Raw genomic sequence first — 27,839 nt, forward strand, 5'->3', positions numbered from 1 at the left:
TGTAAAAATTAAAAATTGAATTGTGATATTTTATTTTTAATGTTATGTATTAAGACCAAAAGCACGGGAGCTTATGATAAATTAGTAAATGGTACATTATTAGTGTTATGATAAAACTGTGCTACAATTGGACCCATCTCATTGAATGGTATTATTTCCCAAAATCGTATTAAGGCTCTTAAATTAGCGAGCATTTGTTCCTACAGACACATTTGCATATATTGCAACCATTTCCATCATTGCCTAACAGGTTTTGTGGCATTTGGAAACAGTATGATGCAATGGCATTGGTTTTATAAAGAAATCCATAGTTTAAAAACAAAATTGAGCTGGGCGTGGTGGCTCACACCTGTCATCCTAGCTACTCAGGAGGCTGAGATCTGAGGATGGTGGTTCAAAGCCAGCCTAAGCACTAAAGACCATGAGACTCTTAACCACTAGAAAACCAGAAGTGCTGAAGAGCCCAGGGACAGTGTCCAGGCCCAGAGTCCCAGCCCTACAACTGACAAAAAAAAAAATTGAAAACCAGACTGCAAGTAAATCCTTAGTCTTTAGGGGCATGAAGAATGTATGTGGGGAGCTTCTTAGACAAAATAAATAAATAGATAAAAACTTTGAGTTAGAATTCCTAAGTCCTCAGAGCCCACTGTGCTGCCCCAACATGCAGAAACAAGTATTTTGATTGGCAGAAGGATATAAAAGGCAAACTCATTGAGATAATCAATTTCTCTTCCATATCAGTCTATTGCTCTGCTCACTGGGTCTTTGCTACTCATTCCAATACAATACTTCTTTCAGAGTCTTCCTGTTACTTCTTTCCTTTTCTTTAGTTCCATTTTTTTCTACTTAAAAGAGTTTTAGGGCTGGGAGTTTGGCCTAGTGGTAGAGTACTTTCCTAGCATGCAGGAAGACCCGAGTTCGATTCCTCCTTACCACATACACAGAAAAAAAAAAAAAGCCAGAAGTGGTGCTGAGGCTCAAGTGTTAGAGCTCTAGCGTTGAGAAAGTCCAAGGAGAGGGCTCAAGCTCTGAGCCCTGAGCTCAAGCCCAGGACTGGCAAAAAAAGAGAGAGAGAGAGAGAGAGAGAGAGACAGAGACAGAGACAGAGACAGAGACAGAGACAGAGACAGAGACAGACAGAGACAGACAGAGACAGACAGAGAGAGACAGAGAGAGCGAGAGAGAAAGAGTTTTAGAGCCTGACAAAACTTCACACACACCCTCTACCTCCTCCCTGGGTATCCTGTGTTTCAATAAGCCTGTAGCAGGGCAGGGTCAGATAACCGCTGGGTCACCTCTGACTCAGGGAAGGCCCCTCCCTCTCATTTCCTCCTGGCACACCCATCCTGGTGTTGAGGCTATCCGGGCCATCCTGGGCACATGACTTGTTCAGGGTCTCACCTGAACTTTAGAATTAAAGGAGAAGGTAAGTTGGAGTGGGGTTGTAAACTCTTGAAAGCTACTGTTATAGGAAGTTTTGCAATGTCTCCACCTTCCTCTCAACCCCACTCATTTGTTCTGTAACCACTATGAACAGTCAATACTTTCACTTTTGGTATTACTTGTTCAAGCTTCTACCTGCTCATTAGGAAATGTGCATGATCGTTTCTTCAAGCCTTGAGCTCCTATTAAAATACTCAGAGCACAGGTCTTCTGTCTTGGAATGCGTATGGAAATGGGTTGCAAACTCACCTGATGAGCCCACTGGTGCTGTGCCATCTGAGCTGTTGAGGATATCTGCTGATTATACTGGGGATTCCATATCCCAGCATGCTCCTGACATTCTTGGAGGAAGACATTCTAAGTGGACTTTTCACTTCTAGGACTTTAAAAGCACAGACTACCAAGCAAGGCAAATCCTGCTTTTTGGGGACAAGTCAGGAAGTACGACAGAATTTTAGTTGCTACCTTTCAAATTTTGCGTTTTTCATTCTTCGAACCAACCAAATTCTAAACTTTACCCTTTCCTCCTTATACTTATTAAGCCCTTTTATGATTTTATTTCAAATCCTCTCTCCTTATTCTTTGATGACCTGTTGTCTACTAGCTTCTGAAGGTCTACATTTCTGTTATCTGGGTTCCAAAATCCAGTTCTGAAGCATCATATATTTACTATCCAAGACACCCATATGTGTGAAATTTATGTTCTTGAAAGTCAGTTCTGCCTTATTTTAAACTCCCTTACAAAATCACAGTAAGAGGAAAATTACAAAGCAAAAGAAACATAATTATATTCCGATCTTAGGAAACTTTCTTTTCTTTTTTTGGAGGGAGCATGAGGGGGTGGTTGTGGGGCTGAACCCCGGCCCTACGTGCTATCCCTGAGCTCTTCAGTTCAAGTCTACCACTCTATCCCTTGCGCCTCAGCTCCACTTCCAGTTTTCTGGTGGTTAACTGGAGGGAAGAGTCTCACGGACTTTCGTGCCTGGTCCAGCTTTGAACCTTGATACTCAGATCTGAGCCTTCCCAGTAGCTAGGATTACAGGCGTGAGTCATAGACGCCTGGTTTAGGCATGTTTCTTAATAGGTCCAATAATTTCCATTCTGATAAACACTAAAACATAGCAGATAGGTCATAAACGTAAGACACTGCACCTCTATTGATGGCTAATGCTTTACTTAGATAGCTTTCCTAACTACCAAATATATTTAACTACCAAAACTATTTCCTCCGTAGTATGTTATTCACAGGGACTACAGAAATGACAGTTAAATCCAATCTGCATTATTATCATTTCTCCATCATCTTCTCCACTCTAACCAACAATGGATTTCAGTGTTTCCATTTTCCACAAGAAAAATATTCTCAGTACATCCATGTTAATCTACAGTAATGAAATGTCTGAGTGCAGATTGAGAAGAATGTCTGCAGGGTAGAATTGCAGTACCTAGTCTTTGCACCATGTATAGCAACTCTTATCTCAGCTGATATAACAATTTATTTGCATAATGGAAATTAATTTGAGGCCACCATATTGGAAGAGCCCAAATTCCATCCATCCATCCATCCATCCATCCATCCATCCATCCAGTACCAGGCACTGTCAAGTTTGGCACAGAGATGGCTTGACAGCCGGCTGTGGAAAGGCCAGGGGCTGCACCCTCCGAAGAGCAGGTAAAAGGCAGCTCTGCTCAGAGTGGCGATCCCAGACAAAGGAAAACCTGCGTCCGCACAACACTTATCTGCAAACGTTGATGGCTGCCCAAACCTAGGGCAGTCGTTTAGGTCTGGAATGCTCCCCCAGAAGCCCTCATGTTGTGAAATAAAGCCTCACCCGCAGACGTGGACGTGGAGACACCCTTTGGGGGTGACCTCACGGGAGGAAGTCCGGCCAGTGTGGGACCAGACCATGATGGAGACAGCAGGAGGCCGGCCCTGGCCCTGTTTTGTTCTACATGGAATGAATATGTGACAGATTTAATGTTCATGTCTCAGTCACTAGTCACACAAGGAAGCAAAACTAAGTTCAATAAGGAGAAAGCAAAGAGTCAAGAAGAAACACATCCCAGCAGATACTGGGATTCTGACCTCCACACTCAGCACAGAAAAATGCTGGTTCTCCATAAAACCCCCGTGGTCCACAGGGACCAGTGCAGCATGGCACTGTGGGTGTCTCTGGGAAACCTCAGTGTGGGAAAAGAAAGGAACGTCCTTCAACACCATGCCTGGACCCTCAGCACCTGGGAGGCGAAGGCCGGAGGATCTCAAGTCAGGAGGCCTGGTTGGGCTATGTAGTTAAATACTGTCTTGGAAACCAACCACAAAAACCCACCATCCAAAATCACCTACAGGACTCAACACCCTGAGATGAATGCTGGCAGAACTGCTGCTAAGCTTGAACACCAGCCGTGCTGCTGCAGGTAGAGACCCTAAGCCTTGCCTGAAGACGTGAGAAGGAAGTAAAGTGGAAGGATGTGCAGAGGGAAACTTCTCCACCTGTGCCGAGAAATCCCACCAATCCCCAAACAGCACAGACTAAAGGAGGACCAGAGCCCTCAGCAGGAGCCAGAGGTGACACCTGCAGCTCAGGTTCCAGCAGAATCCCTGAGAAGCGTGGATGAGGCTAGGCATGCAGAATCCAGCTGTGTTCAGCTGAGAAACACAAGGTGTAAGAGGACATCACATCCCAACAACCTGGGGAGGGTCACAATCCAGGCAACTTGAGCTGAGCACAAAGCCAACCCACCTGGAGAATAACCAAAAAGGGGCTGGAGGTGTGACTCAAGTATTAGCGTGCCTGGCTAGAAAGTACATTCAAACCCTCATCCTGCCACAGAGAGAGAGAAAAAGACAGACAGACAGACAGACAGACAGACAGAGGCTATTTACAATAGCAATAAACAAAGATAATATATAACAGACTGCATATGTATAATTATGTCTATTATGTACATAAATGTAGGAATAAATGTAACAAAAATACAAAAAGAAATATGACAATAAAAGCAAAAGAAACAGAATGTTCAAAGTCATTATCTACAGTACAGAAAATGGCATACTTCCTTTGTACTGCTGTTAACATTATCTGGCATTGTGTAATGTGCTAATTCCTGAGCAAGTTCATTTTGATAGTAAATGAAATTAACTTACAACCAGACGGCAGAATATTTTCTATACCATGACCAAAAGTTCATAACCTGATCGTGTCAGTGTGTACAGACACTAAGATCGGTGCTACAGAAGGCCAATGAGCTGATTACTCGTTTCTAACAGTCAGGGGAGGGGGTCCCCTTAACTAATTGTTCTCCTTCATGTCATACTCCCTTCCCACTTTCTATTGACCTTGCTCCAGTCCATTGTTCTGAGATTGACTTCCTTGTTTGTTTGCACAAATCAATGAGAACATGTAGCAATTGAATCATGGTTTCTATATAAAGAAATCTCCTCAGCTAAGTACTGTCTTGAAACTAACCTGGAAAGATATTTATTAATATTGAGAAAAATTCTCCCTCAGAAGCATGCATTTGTACCAAAATATTTAAAAATACAAACAAGTTGATTACCTCTTGTTCATGCTATAATTGGAACTTGTCAAGACAAATGAGATATGCAAGATGGAAGCTGAAAGGCATCCCAGACAGAAAAGTCCATCTCCAAAAATAATCATCAAAATGTTGGGAAAGAGACATCGCTCAGATGGTAGAGTACCAGCTGGGCAAGCATGCAAACCAGTTGAACAAGACTGATATACTGAGTTCAAACTTCAATACCAGAAAGAAAAAAAAAAGCTACTTAGTGAAAAGTAATGAGATTGTAGGCAATTCATATTTACTTAATTTTATAATTTTGTGCTTGTGTGTGGCAGTTAGGTGATTGAATGATTGACATCAGAGCTTGGGTGCTATACCTGAGCTCTTTTTGCTCAAGGCTAGTGCTCTATTTCTTGAGTCACAGTTCCAGTTCCAGCTTCTTATTTTAGTGGTTAATTGGAAATGAGAATCCCATGTACTATCTTGCCCCAGCTGGCTTCAAATTACAGTCCTTATAAGTGAGAACCACCAGAACCCAAGTATATTATAATTTTAATAAAATACTTGACTTACTCATAATAGTAGAAAATATTGAGTCAAGACTAAAACAAAATCTAACATATTAAAGATTCAAAAACAGAAACAAAAGTGTAATATCTATAAACAGGCTATAAAAACTAAGTGCCGTTGGTCTAAAATAATGAAAAATAATATGGATTTGTAAAATCATAAAAAAATGTGTTGTAAAGTTGTAGCTTATTCACAAAAATGCATACTATTAAAAACAAAGGTTGTTAAAGCAAAAAAAGGTAAGAGAAATTGTTTTCAATAGTGGGAAATAAACTGTAAGAATTTATCTATCGCATGAAAAGGAACATTTAAAATGTCCTGTCCATGAGACTGAAAATATTAGACCCATGAAAGCATCAACTTGGGGTACCTCTCAGACAATTTTTTTTTACCATTCCTGAGCCTTGAACTCAGGGCCTGAGCACTGTCCTTGGGGTTTTCTTAAGGCTAGAGCCACAGCACCACTTCTGGCTTTTTTCTATATGTGTACCAAGGACTAAAACCTGAGTCTTCATGCATGCTAGGCAAGCACTCTACTTACTAGGACAAACTCCCAGCCCTCCTCTCAGGCATTTTTATGTGTAAGGATTTCATAATTGGAATGGTTGGCTTTTTACTCTGAAGACTTCATTCATTGTCTTTGCTTTGCTTCTTAGGTACCAGCAAAGGCCAGACGCCTAACTTTACAACTTCCCTGCCACCAACTCCACCCTCCCAGCCAGCCAGCCAGCCACCACTACCACCGTCTCACCCAACACAGTCACCAGTTCCAAGCCTACCTCCCAGAAATATTAAACCTTCCTTTGACCTCAAGTAAGCAAAACATAATGCTCCTATTTCTTCATTACTTCGGTACTGAGAGAATCATGGTTGAGTTCTAAGACACATTGGGGAGCATCTGGCAGGGAGAAAGACTGGCTGAAAAGAGCTCCTGCCTTTTAAATCCAAACAGCCCTTGTTATTGTATTGCATGCTGTGTTCATGTTCATTTGAGGTAAACGTTTCCTTTCTAGGACTTGGAACTAATAACCACTTATTTATTTAAGTTCTGAATGTGTGCTGAGACCAGCAATATCACCACCATCTCTACTGTCACCATCATTACTACTGTATTCCCATCATCATCACCATTCACCATAGTCACCTCTGTCCATTCCACCAGGATCATGCTTGCTGGCATTTCTGCATATCATCTGTTACCATATCAAGTGATATGATTATAATCATTTCACAGCAAAGAAATGGAACTTTAGAGGGGCCAAGCAACTCTCAGATCAAATTATAGTAAAGAGTAGAAATTTGAACCAAGCTAAAGAGGTGTTTTAAATCACTATATTACAGGAAATGGCCACAGATACCTGTAACCCCAGCACTTGGGAGGTAGAGGCCTACAAACATAGTCTGAGCTACAACAGGGGAGTCCTTGTCTCAAATAATTGGAAACACACAAAAATTATTTCCATTGCAAAGAAATACAAAATGCTTCTAATTTTTTTTTGCCAGATGTTAAAATTTTAAGAAGCTATCATTCAGGTCTTCACTTACTTAAGATTGTTAGAAATGTCAGAACACTATGGGATACCATATATGGAAAATGTGGGATTTTTTCCAGGCAAAATCAAGTAGAAGGTTGAAATAGAAGGGAATGTCTTAAAAAAAATATTCACACAGTAATATTCACACAGTAGCAAGTAAGTGTAGATTGTCATGGCAATTAAAGTCTTCCCTTCCTCTTTCAGAATGTTGCTTTACATAATTCTCCTTTACTACAAATAAATGATACCCCAACCGATAAAATAAAACTTGGTTTTCCTTCCCTTCAATCTTTTGACTAGATAGATGACATTTACAATAAAGATACTTATTATTTTTCAAATAGAAATTGAAATCCATCCAATTGAAATGATTAATAAGAATATCACATAATTTCTTTAAACATAGGAGAATTACAATTTAGAGCACTGGCTGAAAACACAGTTGCCATGGGTAGGCATTACTATTTCTTATGCTCTCTTGTGCTTTCCTCGTGGGTTAAAGCTAGTAGTTGGAGGTGTTAAAACAAGTTGGTGGTTACTATCTTATATACAACTGTTTGTATATTTGTCCCATCAGTATATCCAGGCATTTTAGTTTATTAATGCTAATTTAAAGACTCTAATGCACTTTACAAGATCTCACTATTAAATAAGAATGAAAGACAATTGACTACTAACATGTAAGGTTAAGAACTAGTTTAATTAAAATAACTTATTATTATATATTCTTCTATGTATCTAATTTCCATATGAATGACTTTCATTCACATGCAGAACATCATGATCTTTTTTCCTAATCTTTTCCACCCTGATAAATTTAACCCATTAGATTTCCATCTTAGAACTTCCAAATCTTATGTAACCATGTCCTAGCTACTAGCTTCAGTGCAGCTTCAGAATGCTGAGTAGTTCTAGTGAGAAATGTTAATGAATGACTTGAGCATGAATTCTGAAAACTGATACGACATAAAGGTTAATAATTACTTGATTGCAGAAATTGTGGAAAGAGTGAATACTTGGCACCTTTCCTACTATTTAAGTTCTCGACTCCACCCCTATATTTGTACATTCACTGCAAGGAGTCAAGATCAAGTAGCACCAATGGCTGAGAGTGGGTTTTATAGATAATAAGATACAAGGAACAACTACGGTGTCCATACACAGCTTTCTGGTGCTGTCTTCCTGAAAGCCCGAGGAGTAGGGAGCTGGGGGGGGGGCACCAAGTGTGCCTTCACTTAGTTATGAAAGTATCATACATATCTTATACTACCTCCAAAGGAAGTCACTCGAGGCAGTGCCACAATTGCTAGTCTGGTCTCATAGGTACCTTCTGAAGACAAGCTAGCAAAATACCCAGGTAAAGAAAGCAGGTGTTCACCACAAGCCATGTTGTTCATATAATCTAAGTACAACAGGCTTTTGCTTATCACTTAGGTAATGCTTAATACCAAGGAACAGAATTTTTTAATATTTTTTGAATTTCTTTTTTCATATAATTTATTGTAATTAATAGAAGGGTTACATTATATTCACTAGATAGAAGGTGCATTACTTCACAAACATTGATACCCTTTCTCATGTCTTGGTCCCCATTTCCCTCCCCCCACCTCTGCCCCTCATCTTGTTTTCCTTCCTTCCCTATCTGATTTCAAATAACCAAATAAGCATATATATAATATATCAGATAACAAGGTAAAATACTGTAACAATATGAGATAACCAAGAGACAGCAAAAGAGGTGAGAGATAACATAGTATATTAAGTATATAGTATATATAACTCATTATATGGCTTTTGTTTCTATATCCTGGAGGTCCTTTCGTTTAGTGTCATACTATATGTCCTTATGTATCTAGGTTTTTCTCTATTGTAACTCCCTGCTAGGAGAGTCCAGGGTTTCTATTGATTATGGTAAATGAGGAAAACCATTGAGCCTATGTTCCTTTGAGTCTGGCTTACTTCACTTAATATGATTTTTTAATGTATCATAGCCCAGATGATTTATTTGAGAATTCAACAATTTTTATATAAGGAAATATATTAATAAATAAAATCATAACAAAATAGGTCAACACAAATTCCCTTTAAATATTACATAGAAAAGGTATTTGAGATGTCAGCATTTGTTCCTAATAGGGTGAAACTTTTAGAAAAATATAATTGTATAATCCCATGTTAAATTTTTATATAAAACCCTTTATATGGAAACAATATAATTCCCTCAAAACTTTTTTATTAAAGATTTTTTATTGTGATTAATGGAAGGGTTACATTATATTCACCAGATAAAAGGTGCATAACTTCACAAACATTGATACTCTTTCTCATGACATGGCCCCAATTTCACTTCCTCCCTCCCCCCTCCCCCCTCCCCCCTCATTTATCTTGATTTCCCCTCTTCCCTATCTAATTTCAAATAACCAATTAAGCACATATAAAATATATCAGATAACAAGGTGAAATATTGTAACAATATGAGGTAACCAAGGGATGGCAAAAGAGATGAGCGATAACATAGTACATTAAGGACAACAGTCATTCATTATATGGCTTTTGTTTCCTTATCCTGGAGGTCCTTACATTTAGTGTCATACTATTTGGCCTAATGTCTCTAGATTTTGCTCTATTGGAAATCTCTGCTAGGAGAGCCCAGGGTTTCTACTGATTATGACAAATGAGGGAAACCATTGAGCCTATGTTCCTTTGAGTCGGGCTTACTTCACTTGATACGATTCTAAGTCTTTCCATTTCCGTACAAATGGGGTGATGTAGTTCTTTCTGAAGGCAGCATAGAATTCCATTGTGTATAAATACCACATCTCGTTGATCCATTCATCAACTGAGGGACATCTAGGTTGGTTCTATATCTTTGCTATGGTGAATAGTGCTGCAATGAACATTGTTGTGCTAATGGATTTAGTATGCCCTTGGTTCTGGACGATTGGGTAAATGCCAATTAATGCAATTGCTGGGTCATAGGGGAGCTCTATGTTTAGTCTTTTGAGGAACTGCCATACTGACTGCTGGCAAAGACCTGGCCAAAGCAATTGGAACCTGAGAGGTAGTGCTGGTAGCACCATCATCCTAAAGGGCAAAGGATTTCCCAGAGATACCTTAGCTGGAAATCTGACCCCAGGGCTGCCAAAGTCTGTCCCCTGCGCGGGGCCACAGCCCTGGTAAACAAAACCACCGAGAATCTTTCAGCTTTGTTTTCCCAGTCAAGCAATCTGATCTGAAAAAAACGCAAAGCCAAATCACAAGAGAAAAAGACTTTGTGAGGTGTTTGGATCCTGAATGATTTTTTTCTAAGTCTTTCCATTAAGGAACAGAATTTTTATGGAAGTTAAATTCCTATATACAAACCACTGGTAAACATGGACAGCAAAATCTTAAAAATGTGGCTGAGTGCCAGTGGCTCACACCTGTTATCCTAGCTGCTTAAATGGCTGAGATCCTCAGATCTCAGCTCAAAGCCAGCCCATGAAGGAATGCAAGAATATTTGTGAAACTCTTATCTCCAATTAATTACCAAAAAAATAGAAGTGTAGCTGAGACACAAATTACAGAATGATAGCCTTGAGGAAAACAGTTCAGGGCAATGCCCAGTCTCTGAGTTTAAGTCCCAGTAATAGTACATACAATTTCCAAGCTTTGTAAAGAATTCTTACAAAGTAGTCAAAGTTGAAAATGGCTTGTGAGCCAGCTAGGCTCAAAAAATCCTACTTATAAGACAGTTTTCACGAGAGAATAACAAAATTTTCTGATAACCATAAACTTTATCCCATTCCTATACCTGTTAGAATTGAATTCATCTAAATTTTCTAGCTTCCAAAAACAAATCCCCTAATAAGAAAAATAGAGACATGCAACAAGTTTTAGGTATTATATTGTCCAAATAATCTATAGGTAGAAATTTTGAAAGTTAAATATAAAATGGAGAAAAGAGATGGTATGAATGCTAAGAATATCTATAAGCATTTTTTTTTCAAAAAAGGAAGTGTCAAAACTTTGTAAAGCTCTTTATTAATGTGCTCAAGTTCCTTCCACAATGAGGAAATACAGGAAATTAGGAAGTTAGAAAAACACATAGAGAAAATGAAGGCAAAATGGGTCTCAGTACTCAGGTTCAAAAGCTTCTGTGTTACATGAATATGAAGGAAGAATTCACAGGTTGTCTTTCAGGTAGAAAGGTGGAAGATGCAAGCAGTTCTACATTTGTTTTTCATCACCACCCTTCACAAAGCCCGCCAGCCTGGAATTTGTTCTTCCTTCTCTATTCAGAAACCACTCTCAAGTCAAGATCTATTTTTTTTAATACTTACGCAAATGAATTTTGAGTCATTCCCTTGCACCTTAGAGGACAGACACTGTGGAGGTACAAACAAGAGAGAACTGTGAAGGTCAGTGGGTATGAAATTGTTAGAAGAAAGTCTACACGTACCTGCCAGAAAGAGCCTTGAACAAGAATGAAAGGAGAGGAATTAGAAAGAGCTGAAATGGACATCTTTTGTTGTTGTGGTGGTGGTGGTGGTTGTTTTGTTTTGTTTGAGTACTGGGGCTAGAACTCAGGGCCTGGGCACTGTTCCTTAGCTTTATAACTACCACTTGTGTTTCTGCTGGCCAATGGAGATGAGTGTTTCATGGACTTTTCTTTCCTAGCTGGTATTGAATCCTTAAATTTCAGCCTCCTGAGTAACTAAAATTATAGGCATGAGCCACTAGTGCCCAGATAAATACTCTCCTAAGGAAAAATTAAAAAAGCAAAACAACAGGGACAGAAACTGATGAGAAGGGGGTTGAAGACAATCTTATTTTGTTTAAAACAAAAATATCAGCATGTTTTTAAGCTGACCTTAAAAAGACAAAAAACAATAATGGTGTACAGGGAAGACATTTTGGCACAAAGAACCAGTCAAGGTGTTATAAAGGATTGATTTCTGTAAAACCTAAATGATTGGTAAGGTTTAGAATTCTCCATAGAGTACATTCAGTTCTTGCATGGAATCTTGCATGGAATCCGGGGAGAAATTTCAGCAAACAGAAACCCTTTATCACCTGCTGCATGTGCTTCCTGTTTCTGAAGTTGTTCGCTCCAATAACTTATAATAATCTCATTCAGGTAAGAACAGTTTGAAAGTACAAAACATTGAAGGCACAAGAATGTGAATCATAAAAAACTAAAAGTAGTCCACAGAACCAACATTTAATGTATTTTTAATTGTATTGTTTCCCCACCTAGTGGTCAGAATATAAGTTATTGTATTTTCTGCTATTTTTACTCAGCTATATGAAGAACTTGTGAAAAAGATCAAAAGAACCATTTTTATCACTAGTAATATTCAAACCAGCATCTTCCCGTAAAACACATTTCTGGGTACCATTTTTTTAATGAATTGAGATTTTTTAACAGTATAACAAATTCTTCAGATGAGAATTAACCAGTGGTGGCATATTTGGTGTAAGAAACAAATTACATGGTTAATAATAGTAATGAGACAGGAAAAGTGAGGTAATAAGAAATAATAAATAGCAGGAAGTGACTAAGTTAGAAAAGGAAAGGTGAATGGTTATTCCCCTGAAGTCCCTCATATTTTAAGGGATTTGTTTTAGTAAAGATTTACCATAATATCTTTTTAATTAATCTTAAATTCTTAAAAATTTCCAGAACTAGAGATCACTATTATCAGTCATCCATTGCCAAATAGTCTTCCATAGTTCTATTTGGAAATCTTTGTCTTAAGTCATAAAATAAGCATAAAGAGGGAGAGGCTGCATAATTTAATCTAGATAAGGGCAGATATAGAACCACATTTATATGCCTCTTACTTCCTTAAAAAGGAAAAAAAGAGAAGAAAATCTAGAAATTAAAAGCTAAATTCATGAAGAGAAAATAAGTTATAAGTGTCAACAGTTTCTATCTTTAAATATCAGGAAATAAACCTTACTAGCTTTCTAAAAATGACTCTGATATGAAAGTAACTCTACTTTTCCTCTTTAATTCTATATGCTGTGGTTGAAAAACAAAGAGCCATCAGGAAAGGGCTTCTTGAAAGAGCTTATTATCCTAAATGATAAGCTTCCTTTTCTTCTTCTTTGCTCCCCTCCCCTCTCCCCAAACACACACTCAGTTTTCTGTCCTTGGTTGTGACTGGTTCCATTGTTTCTTTCTAATCTCTTCAGAGCTTTTCTCAGTGCATGGGATAATTTGAGCAACTGGTGACAATTGCGTCTCGGTTGAATCAGCACATTTGTATCAGTCTCTTTTTCATATTTTTCTCTCATTCTCCACTGTCACTGCCATTGTGATTCTCATTCCATATTCATGGAATATTTTAATGCTATACATATTATACATTCAGACCTACATTAGATGTCACTAAACTTTCTACACCATAATGTTGGGTCTATGAATAAACATGTGCAAGCAAACATTGCCTGCAGTTAAAAAATGTTTTGTGTAAGAACAAGGGCACACACGATGGATAAGTGTGCTCTGCCAACATCCTTCATTTCACAAGTGTCTTATTCATCCAAGTGTTTAGGAACTATATTGGCATTTTAGATTTTAAAATTTTTTCACACATGATAATAACTCTTTTCAGTCATAAAAATGAACTAAGTCTCTTGGCATTACTGTTATATCACTCATTTAAAAATCAAATAATTTCTACGGTAATGAAGGGACATGAGTGAAAAAGTAGGGCTATCTAGGCCATTCACTGGAGAGGGAGGGGGAGAGGAGACTATATTGGGAATGAAGTATAATGAAATCCACCAAGTACTGCTTGAACAAAAGGGAGGAGAAGGGAAAGAGGGTTAAGGGAATTCACTAGAGAGGATGAATTTGTTCACATGCACTGTATACAGCGTGGAAGTATACTGTCCATGTATACTTCATAAATAAAAGAAAAATAGCAGAAACTTCTCCTGAGAGAAATTATTCCAGTTGGTTTATAAACATTACAGTCATAATAAGAAATTAACAAAGGGATAATCTCTTTTTGAGGGTTTTATAATCTGGTCATTAGGCAAGAGACCTGAAGGCCATTACTAATAATTATAAAGTAGCCAGGTGATGAACGTATGATGGCATAAGACACAGAAGCTACAGAAGGATAACTTCTTAGAGGAGCGTGCTTAGGAGAAGCTGATGGAACAGGAGGGCTACAGCAAGAGTGAAAAAATGATGAAGAGAAGGGAAGGGAAGCCTGGGATAAGCTTGTAAAAACATAAAGCTAGAGAGTGCTTTCAATACTGATAAGTAAGATAATAAGTGAGAAATATTTCCAAGAAGAATCTTTGGTTAATGATTACATAGCTCAAGTGGCTCAGACTCATACAACTCAATGCTTTTATATGTAAATTTAGTTATACACTAGAAATTTAAGTACATTTCATCAATTTTGTAATATTACTTTGGAGAATGGATTTAAGCCATCATGGAAAAGGGAGAACTCAGTTTCCAAGATGTTGATCTGGAACTAGCTAAAGGACATTCAAGTAAGTGTGTGTGTGTGTGTGTGTGTTTGTGTGTGTGTGTGTGTGTGTGTGTGTAAATAGAGACATAAATGCATATATAATATATATATATATATATATGATTCAGAAGAGAGGCCTGGGGTAGAAATTTCAACATACCTCATCAACATTAAGCTAATCTGTGAAGGTGCAGGACTGCATGAAACCATTCAAGGACAATTCTCAAGTTCAAAAATAGCTAAGGTTAAAGGTATAAAGCATAAAGGGGAAGCTTAAAAAAAAACAAACCATAAGCCACAAAGGAAATTGTGGGACAGTGGCCAGAGAGACAAGAAGTGAGACAGACTTTTTTTTTTAACAAACCAAGGAAATTAAAGAAGGACATAATGACCAATACCGACAAGGTCTACCAAGTAATGAAATAAAAGGAAACTGAGAGGGTCTGGAGTTTGGCCTAGTGGTAGAGTGCTTGCCTAGCATGCACGAAGACCCAGGTTTGATTCCTCAGTACTACATACATAACAAAATGTCAGAAATGGTGCTGTGGCTCAAGTGGTAGAACTCTAGTCTTGAGAAAGCCCAAGGACAGTGTCCAGGCACTGAGTTCAAGGCCCAGGACTGGCAAAAAAAATAAGTAAATAAAAGGAAACTGAGAGATATCCAATTAAGATTTTTTAGAGTAATTTTAATGTAGAAGTGGTGATATCAGACAGATAATGGCCAAGGAAGAAATGAGAAGAAGGAGAGCTAATGAGTATAGTTGAGTTTTTCCAGCCTGATTGTGGAAAGGGGGATTATTGTCTTGCAACATAGTAGATGCAGAAAGGCAAAGAGAAGTGTTCATTGTCAATGGCTGAGAATAACTTCATCTTTAGGGCTAAGACAGAAAGGAAGGAGAACATAAGTAACAGCACAGGAAGAAAAGAGGTAGTTGAAGAAACAAAATTGCCAAGAATTCAGGTGTAATTGGGAACACAGATGGGGAGAACTTTGGAAGAGAGACAGTAGGGAATACTATAACTAAAAACAAGTTTGTGGGGTATGTGGATGGATTTTCTTAAGAAAATTTATATCCAATCATGGCTGTTTTATCAGTGAAATAATAAGCAAGTTCATCTGACTATAGGGGAAAGGAAAGGAAACACAAATTTAGGAAAGTGGTAAGGGTTTTGAATAAGTATTGAAAAGGATGATGCAAGAGAAGATTGACTAGAAGAATAATGAGATTATAGAATAGCCTTAAGGGTGTAGATGAGGTTTGATATCAGTTATTTATAATGTCCAGAGACCAAAAAATTAGTAATTTTCTCCAACTATGCCAATCAATCTGAATATGAAAAATCCTTAAAGATTTATGGGGTCTGAGTATTTGGCTAGCAAGAGCAGTTGAAGTCTCTCCTAGCAGAGGATTATAGTAGTGCAAAACCTAGATACATAAGGTATATAGGATGAGGCTAAATGAAAGGACTTCCAGGATATGGAAACAAGAGCTTTATCTTGTGTGCTTGTTGATTTTAATGTACTATGTTATTTCTCTCCTCTTTTTTTGCCCTTTGGTTAATCTCATATTGTTACTGTATCTGACTTTGTTACCTGGTATATTATATATACATTTATTTGAAATAGGAAAGGTAGGGGATCGGGGAGGGAAATGGGGACAAAAATATGAGAAGGGGTAGCAATGTTTGTTAAGTAGTGCACCATAATGTAACCCTTCTATTAATTACAATAAAAATATATTTTAAAAAAGAAGTAGGAAGGAGAAGAGGGAAAACAAGGTGACTGGGAGGGGCTGGGGAGAGGGAAATAGGGACAAACATGAGAAGGGGTATCAATGTGTGAGAATTAATGCACCTACTATCTGGCAAATGAAACTGTAACCCTTCTATACATTACAATAAAAAATAAAGAGGAAAAAACAGAGGGGAAGGAGAGGAGAGAGGAAGGGAGAAGAGGGGCAGGAGGAGAGGGGAGGGAAGGGGAGTTCAAACAATAATGTGTTTTCATTTTCTCTTCTTCATTTTATGGTGAATCTCTACTTGTTTCAATTTCACTTTTTCTTTTTTTGTCTTAGAAGCCCTGTAAATGAGGAAAATCAAGATGGCATTACGCACTTCGATGGTAAGGGGTAATCTTTTTTTTTAATTTCTGGTATAGAACTTTAAATCAATCACTCTCATAGTGTCATTAAGGATACAATATCATTGGACCATTCAATACCTTTCTTTTATTCCTTTGACTCTCCATGACTTGCTGCCTCACTTTTTCTCCCTTAACATAGGTTAATATTCTCATCAATTTACTGTGCATATATATGCATATATAGATAAAATTTCATTAACATTATGTTATGGGTTACTCTATTTCTTTTTGTTTTCTCATATTATTTTCTATGAACTTTATCCCTTGTATTTATGCCTTTGAGTTTTTTTCAGTACCCACTGACAGCATCATAGGAATCTAGATTTGTTCCCTTGTATATGGAGCCAGGTTTTAATTAATCATTTTTCACTAATTTTCAGTGCCGCTCTTGTACCATATAGTTTCTATATGTGAGTGTGTATGGTGTATGAGTGGTGTATATACATTTGATGTGTTATTGAGTTCCTTAGTCTGTTCAATTGTCCTCTTGTTATCATTATACCAACAGTACGTTGTTTTTTAATTAAAATTGCTCTTCATATATTATTGCTGTTAAGAAAGAATGTCTTGGTATCTGGTACAATTAGTATTACAATAAACTCTAGAGCATTTTATTTTAAAACTCTAATTAGATTTGTCTCTTATACAAAAGCAAATCTAGCCAAGCACAGCGGCTCACATCTGTAATCCTAGCTACTCAGGAGGCTGAGATCTGAGGATCATGGTTCAAAGCCAGCCCAAGGAACGTGAGACTCTTATCTCCAATTAACTGTTATAAAACTGGAAGTGGGTCTGTGGCTCAAGGGGAAATGTGGTAGCTTTGAGCTAAAGAGCTCAAGGACAATGTCCAGGCCCAGGGGTAGGGCAGTAGCCTTGGGCTGAAGAGCTCAGGAACAGCACCCATCCCAGAGTTCAATCCCCATGACCAACCAAAGAAAAAAAATCTAAAAGAACAAATCAAAATGTATGTACTACTTTTGATTTTCTGGTAATACTTCATTCCATAAAATCCCATAGAATCAAATGTACTTGCCTTATTATATATAAGGTAAAGAACTGGTGTGTTAATTTTTTGGAACTTTTTGAATTATTTCATAAAAATTTATCAAGAGGTTTGTAACCTCAAAAGAGCCACAATAAGGATCTAAAGCACATATTCTACTTTCTACCTCTCCATCTTTGGGGCGCTATAAGATGTCTTAACAATGATAAGACATGGGGTTTTCCGCTGTTTTGAATAATATCATATTTAATAATCACACATTAAAGTGTTTCTTAATTGCAGTCTATTAAGTTTGTTCTTTTTTAATTCTTTAGGTACTGGAATCCTAGAAGAGGTCAGATTTTTTTTTTTGTTTCTCCTTTTGAATTGTATGGCTAAGTTTAAGAATATTGAATGATTATTTGTGATTTATTTTCTATGGATATAAACCAAACAACTGAAACATTTTACAAGTATTGGTGACATTTTTGGTAATTATGATCTTATTTTATAGAACTTGCTTGAGACATAAGGCACAATCTGTACCCTGACTCATTAATCAACGTTGAGCTCATGTCTTGATATGTCTGAATGACACGACATGAAAGATACAAAGTCCTTTGTACCTGCTTTCTTAGTTTATCTGTCTCACAAAATAAAACAAACCAATCTTACTTATATGTAAACTATTACAAGTTCACAAATACTATTTAACAAAATATTTTATCAATATAATGAATATGTCTTTGTTACCTTTCAAAACATTGAAATCTAATCATTCTCGATGTTTTTCTTGACAGGAACAAGAGAGTGAAGGAGAAACATATGAAGACATGTATGAATTCTATTTTTTAACCAGAAAATTTATCTTATAAAATTAACATAAGATTTTGTAAGAGGAAGTGGTGATATAAAGGAAAAACTTCTGTTCATATGATTGGCATGTAATGACAATCCTTTATCGAAATATAGGAGACCTGTGTCATTTTATCTCTGCGGATTCTAGAAGGAAAGAGTAGTAGAGCAACTCCAGATGGGATCAGACACAGAAATCGATATTTCTTGTTCTTAGTATGCCCTGAGCACATAAATTTATTTATTGGTTCTATGATCTTCACCTGGGCACAGGGCACTATGAGATGCAGTTTAACATACCATTCAGATGCCAAGTTCCAGCTTCCTCGACAATGTGGGGGAAAAAAATGGCTCCAAAAAGGCAGGATTCTAGATGGACTAAGAAATTCCTTAGAAAGTAGGTAAAAGTAGAAATTAGTATTCTTAAATTATATGTTGAGCTTAGATATCTACCTAATTCTTCTTCAAACATTACTAGCTAAAGGTTTGGAATGAAAATTTGCATGAGTTCCTGTAAATGCATGTTCATATGTGCCAGTGAAAGGAAGATACCTTATTCACACCAATGTACAGCAATGATGGATGTTTTCTGGACAGTGACTTTCATTTATTGGCACAAGTTGAAAGGGGGAACTTCTTAGGGGTGTCCCTGAAAGGTATCCTTAGTGGTTGCCTTCTTTTAGCTTTAAAAATAATCTCACACACCTAGGATTTGAAATCCCTTGGCTTTTAACTTCACTTTTGTGGGGACCTGATCCATTCATCCACACTTGCACGTACAGAAACCCCTGACACTTTGTGTTCACAGAGAAACTTCCAAAGAACGGGACAAGAAACGAGAGAAGGAAGAAAAGAAACGATTAGAACTGGAGAGGAAGGAGCAGAAAGAGAAAGAAAAGAAAGAGCAAGAGTTAAAGAAGAAATTTAAAGTAAGAGCTTCCTTGCTAATAGGTAAACTTTCACACAAAAATGGCAGCATTCTTGAAGACATATACTTAAGTATTTAGCCAAACTTTTTGAAACAGGACCTATGCTACTTTTTCTTGTACTAAAATGTATGTGCACAACACACATAAAATAAAATCCAACTAAAACATATTTTGAGGGTGTGTAGTTACTGGGTATCCAGGAAACTTTAGGTTTACTAAATGAAATTCAACTTGGTTTACCCAGTTATAGATTTTCTGTTGGCCTATTTATGCCAAGAGTTTAGGATCACACATGAGGATAGTAGGCCTGATGGCATGTAATTTCTGAAACAGTGTCTCCTGAAAGAACAAAACTATCTTAGCTTAATATTTCTTTGAGTTGCTTCAGTTGCTGGTATCTGAAAATGACCTACATTTTTGCCTTTATTGGCTCCTGATACCTGCTGCTTTCCATCCCTTTTATAAATCTCAGAGTTGAACTCTTGTCTGCCTTGATCTCCATAACTGTGTGACTTCCCATATTACTACAGCTAAAGTCTCCACTCACAGACAAGACCCTCCTAGCTTCACCATCCTTGATGACATAGCCAATCTTAGATGTCTAGCATCTCAGATACACTTAGGGTGATTGTCTAAATTTTAAAAACCTTGTCTTCACTTTAAAAAGAATTCATAGCATGTTTTCTTTAAATATTCCTCCACAGGAATTGTAAGAATGTGATTTGTGTCTGTCCTGTCAGTAGATTTATTATACTAAATCGGAAATTCAGCAGCAGATGCTGGGAAAATATCCAGAGAGTCAGTTGGGTAGATGTAAATTCAAATGCCAGCCCCTCAAAGGAGTGATATAATCTTGTGTTTATCACTTCACTTTGCTGAAACTTAGATTCTTATTCCAAAGTGTATATATACATATTTTTTGGAGGGTCATGGAGCTTGACCTCAGACTGGAGGCTGTCCCTGAGCTCTTCAGCTCAAGGCTATCACCCTAACCTTGAGCCAAGTCCTACTTCTCATTTTCTGGAGGTTAATTGGAGGTAAGAGTCTTAGGTCCTTTTGTGCCTGGAATGGCTTTGAACCTTGATCCTCAGATCTCAGCCTCCTGAGTAGCTAGGATTACAGGTGTGTGCCACCGTGTCCAGCTCCAAAGTTTATATTTTAAGTGAAAAATGAATTATGTAAATAAAATCTACATAACATACTTGAGAAATTGTTTATAATTTTTAAGGAATTGTGAGGTCAATCTTTGTATCTTTGGGAGAAGTAAATTTTGCGTTGTTTTACTTTTTCACTCAAATTGTATTTTTATTAAGAAAAATGTGTAGAACTCAAATCACTAGAAAAAATTCAGAAGTTTGTCCAACTGTATTGCTTTGACAAGATATCAACAGATAACTAGCGGTAGAGTGCCTGCATAGCATGCACAAAGCCCTTGGTTTGATTCCTTAGTACCACATACACAGAAAAAGTCAGAAGCAGTTCTTGGCTCAAGTGGTAGAGCTCTATCCTTGAGAAAGCCCAAGGACAGTCCCCGGGCCCTGAGTTCAAGCCCCAGGACTAGCAAAAAAAAATTAAGTGACAATTGAACACTATTAATATTATGACAAGCTTTTTGAAAAGTTCCCAGTGGTATATAGTATGTCTTATAATTCATAATATCATAAATTCATGAAAAAGATAGAGTGCTTGCCTAGCATGCACAAAGACCCAGGTTCAATTCCTCGGTATCACATACATAGAAAAAAGCCGGAAGTGGTGCCAATTGGTAAAGCTCTAGCATTGAGAAAGTCCAAGGACAGTGCTCAAGCCCAGGACTGGCAAAGAAAAATCCAAGAATTACGTTGAACACCTCATTTTGGAGCTGGGAAATAGAATTTTTAAGATTCATAGTCTACACTAGATTATCCTTTCTGTTAAGAAACCACCATACTATTGAGGAAAGAAATTGCTTTTTCTACCAGTACAAAATACCACCAGCATCATCTACCTTCCCTTTTGCTGTTTTGAGCTACAAGCCACATGCTGGTAGACTGCTCTAGTAATTCTGGCTACTTGGGAGATTGGGAAAGAGATGAATAAGGTTTCAAGTCAACCCAGGCAGAAATGTTCATGAGGAAAGTTCCTTCCTAACTCATAGTACAATGACATGTGCCTGTCACACCCAGTCACGGGTAAAGCCAAGACCAAGACTTGCAGAGCAAAGCCAGCCCATTCAGAAGGGAAGCTAGCTAGACTGGTGCCCCATCCCTGGGGCACTCACAATAGTAAGCCTAAGTAGGTAGATCATAGCTCAGGCTTTAGACTAGGCAGGAAGTGAAAAGCTGGGTTGGAGGTATGGCCCAGAGGTATCACACCAGACTAGCAAGTGGGAAAGACTGAGGTCAAAACCCCAATACTGAAAAAAATGAATTGAGAAATGAATTTATGAGTGTGTAATTCAAAGGAGAATCTCCATCTACATATCCCTCCACATATCCCACAAAAACACATAGCACTCAGGATGGATTGTACAGTAAGAATATAGGCTGCCTTTGTTGTTTTCATGCAGAGTTCTTAAGCTCAATAGACCTCTGCCTGTTCTTTCCTAATCCTGTGTGGAGTCTCTGACTTTGTCTTAGTACTCCCTAGAAAAATATTCTTTAGGAATGACATCGTCAATTCCTCGTTGAAACCTATACATGTTGGATATGCACAGGCTATCAAGTTGTAAAGTTTTTTTTTAATCTCTCAAAATTATACTCCTCATACGTTTCCTGAACAATGCATAAGCCTGTTTTTGTTTTGTTGTTGTTTTGGTTTCGTTTGGTTTTTTACATTGTAGCTAACAGGCCCTATTCAAGTCATCCATCAAGCAAAGGCCTGCTGTGATGTCAAAGGAGGAAAGAATGAACTAAGCTTCAAGCAAGGAGAGGAAATTGAAATAATCCGTATCACAGACAACCCTGAAGGAAAGTGGCTGGGCAGAACAGCAAGAGGGTCATGTGAGTCTAATTTGCCTAGATACTCAAAAGGTTTTCTTTTAAATACTCTTACAAAAGTGGAAGAATGTGTTCATGGGTAGATAGAGACAGGAAAATCTAAAACGACAAGGATAGTTCTTTCTTTTTCTCATCTGTATTTTTGCATGCAAGGCAATAGAAAGTTAAATATTCCTCCAGAAATGATCAAAGGTCACTAAATTCTTTATTTGTATTAAAAGAAAATAAAAGTTTATACGAATCACTTTTGAATCTATAAAATAGACAATAAGCTCATCCTAAAGTATAAACCTTCGACATAGAACAGCAAAATATAGAGACCACAAGGCAGTCTATATATCAGAATTGCAAGCAAATAAATAGAAATCTTTTCTAATGTGTACTAAACTGACACCCTAGAGTGTGTGTGTGTGTGTGTGTGTGTGTGTGTGTGTGTGTGTATGTGTGTGTGTTACTTTAGATTAAACCAAGAGCCTTGGGCACCTAGGCAAGTTTTCTTCCTTTGAGTAAAGAGGGAAAAAGCCATGTGCACAATTGATATTTTAGTCACAACATTAAAATAGTTAAGTTACAAGTCCTGCACAGATCTCACACGAGAGGCTGAGATCTGAGGATCAAGGTTCAAAGCTAGCCCAGGTACAAAAGGATCTGAGACTTATCTCCAACTAACCTCTAGAAAGCTGTAAGTGGGGCTTAGCTCAAGGATAGGGTGGTAGCCTTGATCTGAAAAGCTCAGGAACAATGCCCAGGCCCAGGGTAGTGCGGTAGCCTTGAGCTGAAGAGTTCAAGGACAGCCCAGTCTGTGTTCAAGCCCCATGGCCCACAAAAATTAAATAAAAAATTAAATAAAATAGTTAAGTTACAATGGTCTGCATGTCAGTCTTTTCCCTTTTTTTGATAGATGGTTACATTAAAACAACAGCAGTGGAGATTGATTATGATTCTCTAAAACGGAAAAAGAACTCTCTAGGTCCTCTTTCATCAAGACCTACTGAAGATGACCAGGAAGTATATGATGATGTGGCAGACCAGGATGCTACTAGCAGGTACTTATCCTACATTCTGTATGATGGACCCCACTGCCTAAATGTCCTGACATATTACACTTTACCTTCCATATTCCCATTTCGCTTAATGAATGACTCCAATAGGTCCATTACTACAACGAGAAAATTAAATAGGTATAAGATAAAATAAAATACAGTTTCCTTACTACTCAGAAAATCCTGAACAAAATGCAATTTTAAACCACAATAAATCATCACTTCCAATAACTTCAAGATGGATGAAAGGTCATTTGAAACTCCCTATTCTATTATTTGACTTTCATAAATCAAATGTTCTAACAGGCCATTAGCTAGACCATGTCAAATGTGTTATTATTTTTTTATTTAAAGAATTTATTAACATTGAATTTTACATTGTATTTCAAATGACATGTTTAACAAACAAGTATTCAAGAAGGGAATCTCTATTTACAATCACTGACACTTAGATTTTAGAACATAATTAAAATTAGGCTGACTACATAGACATAAAAATCTACTGTCTCCTACTGCCACAACCCTAAGAACTCTTTTAACAATGTCTCCCTGATTTGGGGGGGGCACTGTTCAAATTCAAGCCATAACAACTTTTCTTCTTCCATTTCTTCAGCTTCCTTTTGCTCTATGCCTCTTCCTCTGTCTCTCTGGCCTAGCTGAGATCTTCATTTTCACTTTTTTCCCCTCCTTTACACATTTCCAGTCATTTTCTTCTCTCTTCCTCCCATAATCTCTTTGTAGTTTAGGGCATAATTTTCACTAGTAGAAGAAATGGAGGTGGGAAAAAAAATGTCCAACTTTGTTAAGAACCTCACTTTTCAATACCTGCTTTATAAAACTTAGAAATCCCCATTGTGACCTCAATCATGAAATCTTTTTGCTTAAAATTATGACTGAATACTTGATGATGCAAATATCAAAGAAGAATCCTAAAATTACCAACCATTTGCAAATGCAAAGCCACCAAGCTAGTAATGTACTTAAAGTTTAAAATACATTATGCTTCTTATAAAGCATATGAATAATTAAATTTCTCTCTTATGATCTTTTACCTTATGTCATCAGTTAAGCTTAATGCATTCTTCCTGGCAATTTTATCTTTTTTAAAAGTGCATAAAATCCTGCTATGCTTTCTTATCATCTTCTAAAGATGAACAAATGTATATCAAAATATTTAATGCATGTACCTGAGTCTGAAGTTCCTTAGCTAGCTTTAGTAATAGCTACTTATTGACCTTAAGAGTTAGTAAATTCCAGTTAAGAGTTCAATGAAATTCTATGCAGTCATATTCTATACTTTACATAATTTTCTGTACATCAACATGTCAAATATATTACCAATGTCTTGATTTCACTTTAATATGCTTTATATTTTAACTCATTTCTTTGGGAAGGCTTAAAGAGCTCCACTTGCATTAATAAATACATACATGTACTGGCATGTGTGCAAGAAACAATAAACTTACAAAACGAAATTGTTTCTTTCTGAGTATGTGTGTGTGTGTGTGTGTGTGTGTGTGTGTGCGTGCATAGGTGTATTCTATGATTTACACTCAGGACCTGGATATATTCCTTTAATGTTTTTGCCAGTGCTCTAGCTTGAGCCACAGCTCCACTTCTGGCTTCTGCTAGTTAATTTGACATAAAAGTCTCAAGGACTTTCTCAGGCTGATTTTAAAGCTTGATCCTCAGATGTCAACCTTTGAGTAGCTAGGATTACAGACATGAATTACTGGCACTCAAATAGAAATAACATTTTGAAAAACATTAACCATAATAAGTAGACATAACCCAGAGCTCTTGCTATTACATTTTTCAATTTTATATATCATATAAAATTGATATGTGTTATCTGATATATTGGATATATTTGTATTTGGCTATTTGAAATTGGATAGGGAAGGGGGGAAACAAGATGAGGGGTGGGGGTGGGGGGGAGGGAAATGGGGACCAAGACATGAGAAAGGGTATCAATGTATGTGAAGTAATGCATCTTCTATCTGGCGAATATAATGTAACCCTTCTATTAATTACAATAAAAAATATATGAAAAAAATGAAAAAACAATATAAAAAATTGATATACATCATAACTTTGAAAGGTACTGTAGTTCATAAACATGGAGCAGAGAAAAGAGGACATTCTACTTAATGATAAGTATAGTGTCATAATGCTGACTAACATGCACCCTCTTGGGTGCATATTTAATAAGAAAATTAAGAAGGAAAATGCTTCTATACATGTTTGGTTTAAAAATCAACAGCTGCTGCCAGAACAGTTCTCATCACAAAACAAATCTCGTTCTTAGCAGACTGAGTGTATGACAAATGTAGCCAGCTGCTTCACCTGGCAGAAATAAGAAAAGGCTCCATTTGTCCCTGTCTTCGTCCTATACCACCTGCATCCTGAAATTCCCCACCTGCTCTTTCCCAATTCCCCTGTGATGAGGGAAATGGCTGTGTGCTTTGAATTTGAAAGCAGAATAAGGTTTTAAAATTGCAAGGACCAGGGCCGGGGGTTTGGACTAGTGGTAGAGTGCTTGCCTAGCATGCACGAAGACCCGGTACCACATATATAGAAAAAAGCCGGAAGTGGTGCTGAGGCTCAAGCGGTAGAGCTCTAGCCTTGAGAAAGTCCAAGGACAGTGCTCACGCCCTGAGCTCAAGCCCAGGACCGGGAAAAAAAAAATTGCAAGGACCAGGGCCAGGAGTTTGGCCTAAAGGTAGATGCACGAAGATCTGGGTTGGATTCCTCAGTACTACATGCATAGAAGAAGCTAGAAATTGTGTTGTGGCTCAAGTGGTAGAGCTCTAGCCTTGAGAAAACCCAAGGACAGTGCTCAGGCCCTGAGTTCAAGACCCAGGACTGGCAAAAAAATGCAAGGATAAATCTTCCCTTATACAACAAGTTTTCATCTCCCTCTCCACCCTTTATCTCCACAAACACATACTGTCCCCAATGATTTTCTTTTCAAATCACCTGTCAAATGTTTTACACCATAGATAAACCATATCTATGAAGAATTGTTCTACAAACAAAATTAATGGGTGACAGTTTTGTACTTATTTTTTTTCTTGACAACTTTGTTCTTTAAGAACTGGATGTGACCCAGGCACCAGTGGTTCACACCTGCAATCCTAGCTACTCGGGAGGCTGAGATCTGAGAATCATACTTCAAAGCCAGCCCATGCAGAAAAGTCTACAAGACTCTTTATTTCCAATAGACTACACAGAAAAGTGACACTGTGGCTAAAGGGATAGAATGCTAGCCTTGAGCACAAAGAAGGTCAAAGTCTGTGCCCTGAGTTTAAGTCCCAGAACCACAAAAGTATATATATATATATATTGGGTGTAGTAGAAAAAGTTATGTTAGCCAGGCAAGGCATGGTGGCTCATGCCTGTGATCCTAGCTACTCAGAAAGCTGAGATCTGAGGATTTCAGTTCAAAGCCAGCCCTGCACTAAACTCCATGGGAATATTACCTCCAGTTAACCACCAGAAAAACTGGAAGTGATGCTGTGGCTCAAGGAGTAGGGTGGTAGCCTTGAGCTGAAGAGCTCAGGGACAACACTCAGGTCCAAATTTCAAGTCCCACAACCAATAAAAAAAAAATATGTAAGTAAGTCAGGCTTAGAGAGACAAATGCCTCCTGTTTCTCTACAAGTTAGATCTATAAGCAGACATACATGATCACAAGTAAAAAATCATATTCATATACACAGAAAAATTGACTAAAGGACTGTATACATAGGGGAGAAATTCAAAGGTGAAATGCCTCTGAAAAATTAATTGTTTATAAAAATGAATACCAAGAAGCAGAGACATGCTGGGGTAGGAAGAAATGAGGGGGGTCACACAAAAAATGGGACAAATGGTGATTTAATGTCTATTAGGTAAAAACAAACTATAGAACTTGAGGGTAAGGATGGCAGAGGGGAAATGGTGGAGAATGATGAAAAGAGTAGCATTAACCAGTAAGTACTATATTCATAACCTAACTTAGGAAATTGTGACCTTTTTCTACGGCTACTAAATAATAAAATTAAAAATAAATGGAGTTGGGTATGAGAACCTCCAAGAGGAATCATACTTGCCAGAGAAATAACCAACTGAAATGCAACTAATTCTAATACTGATTTCTTGCTGAGAGGGACACCTCAGGGAACACAGATGAAAAATGATGAAATAAGCAAGAAGATATACTTCCATTTCTTCACAAATAAATTTTCTCTTTATTAAATACAATGTGTATGGCATATTTTTCAAAGCTTCTTTGGCCACACTGTGGTTTTATTCACAGAAAATCCTTATCAGAACAGTCTTTTCTGCTTAGCTTTTAACATTAAGAAATCCAG

At 37.5% G+C, this 27,839-nt stretch overlaps 1 protein-coding gene across 3 annotated transcripts in view; it reads left to right on the forward strand.

Moving 5' to 3' along the window:
- The window catches only part of Fyb1 (FYN binding protein 1), a 96,005-nt gene that overhangs the window by 42,544 nt on the left and 25,622 nt on the right, over nucleotides 1–27,839 (forward strand). For all 3 annotated transcript variants that reach the window (XM_090332022.1, XM_090332023.1, XM_090332024.1), the window contains exons 3-9: nucleotides 6,198–6,354; nucleotides 16,630–16,676; nucleotides 18,015–18,034; nucleotides 18,480–18,514; nucleotides 19,343–19,463; nucleotides 22,285–22,444; nucleotides 23,343–23,487. In XM_090332022.1, coding sequence (XP_090188148.1) covers nucleotides 6,198–6,354; nucleotides 16,630–16,676; nucleotides 18,015–18,034; nucleotides 18,480–18,514; nucleotides 19,343–19,463; nucleotides 22,285–22,444; nucleotides 23,343–23,487 — 685 coding nt within the window. The remainder of the gene's footprint in view (nucleotides 1–6,197; nucleotides 6,355–16,629; nucleotides 16,677–18,014; nucleotides 18,035–18,479; nucleotides 18,515–19,342; nucleotides 19,464–22,284; nucleotides 22,445–23,342; nucleotides 23,488–27,839) is intronic.

The sequence above is a fragment of the Megascapheus bottae genome, chromosome 4 (genome assembly GCF_031878675.1).
Source record: "Megascapheus bottae isolate mThoBot1 chromosome 4, mThoBot2.hap1, whole genome shotgun sequence".
In the NCBI taxonomy this organism is placed as follows: domain Eukaryota; kingdom Metazoa; phylum Chordata; class Mammalia; order Rodentia; family Geomyidae; genus Megascapheus; species Megascapheus bottae.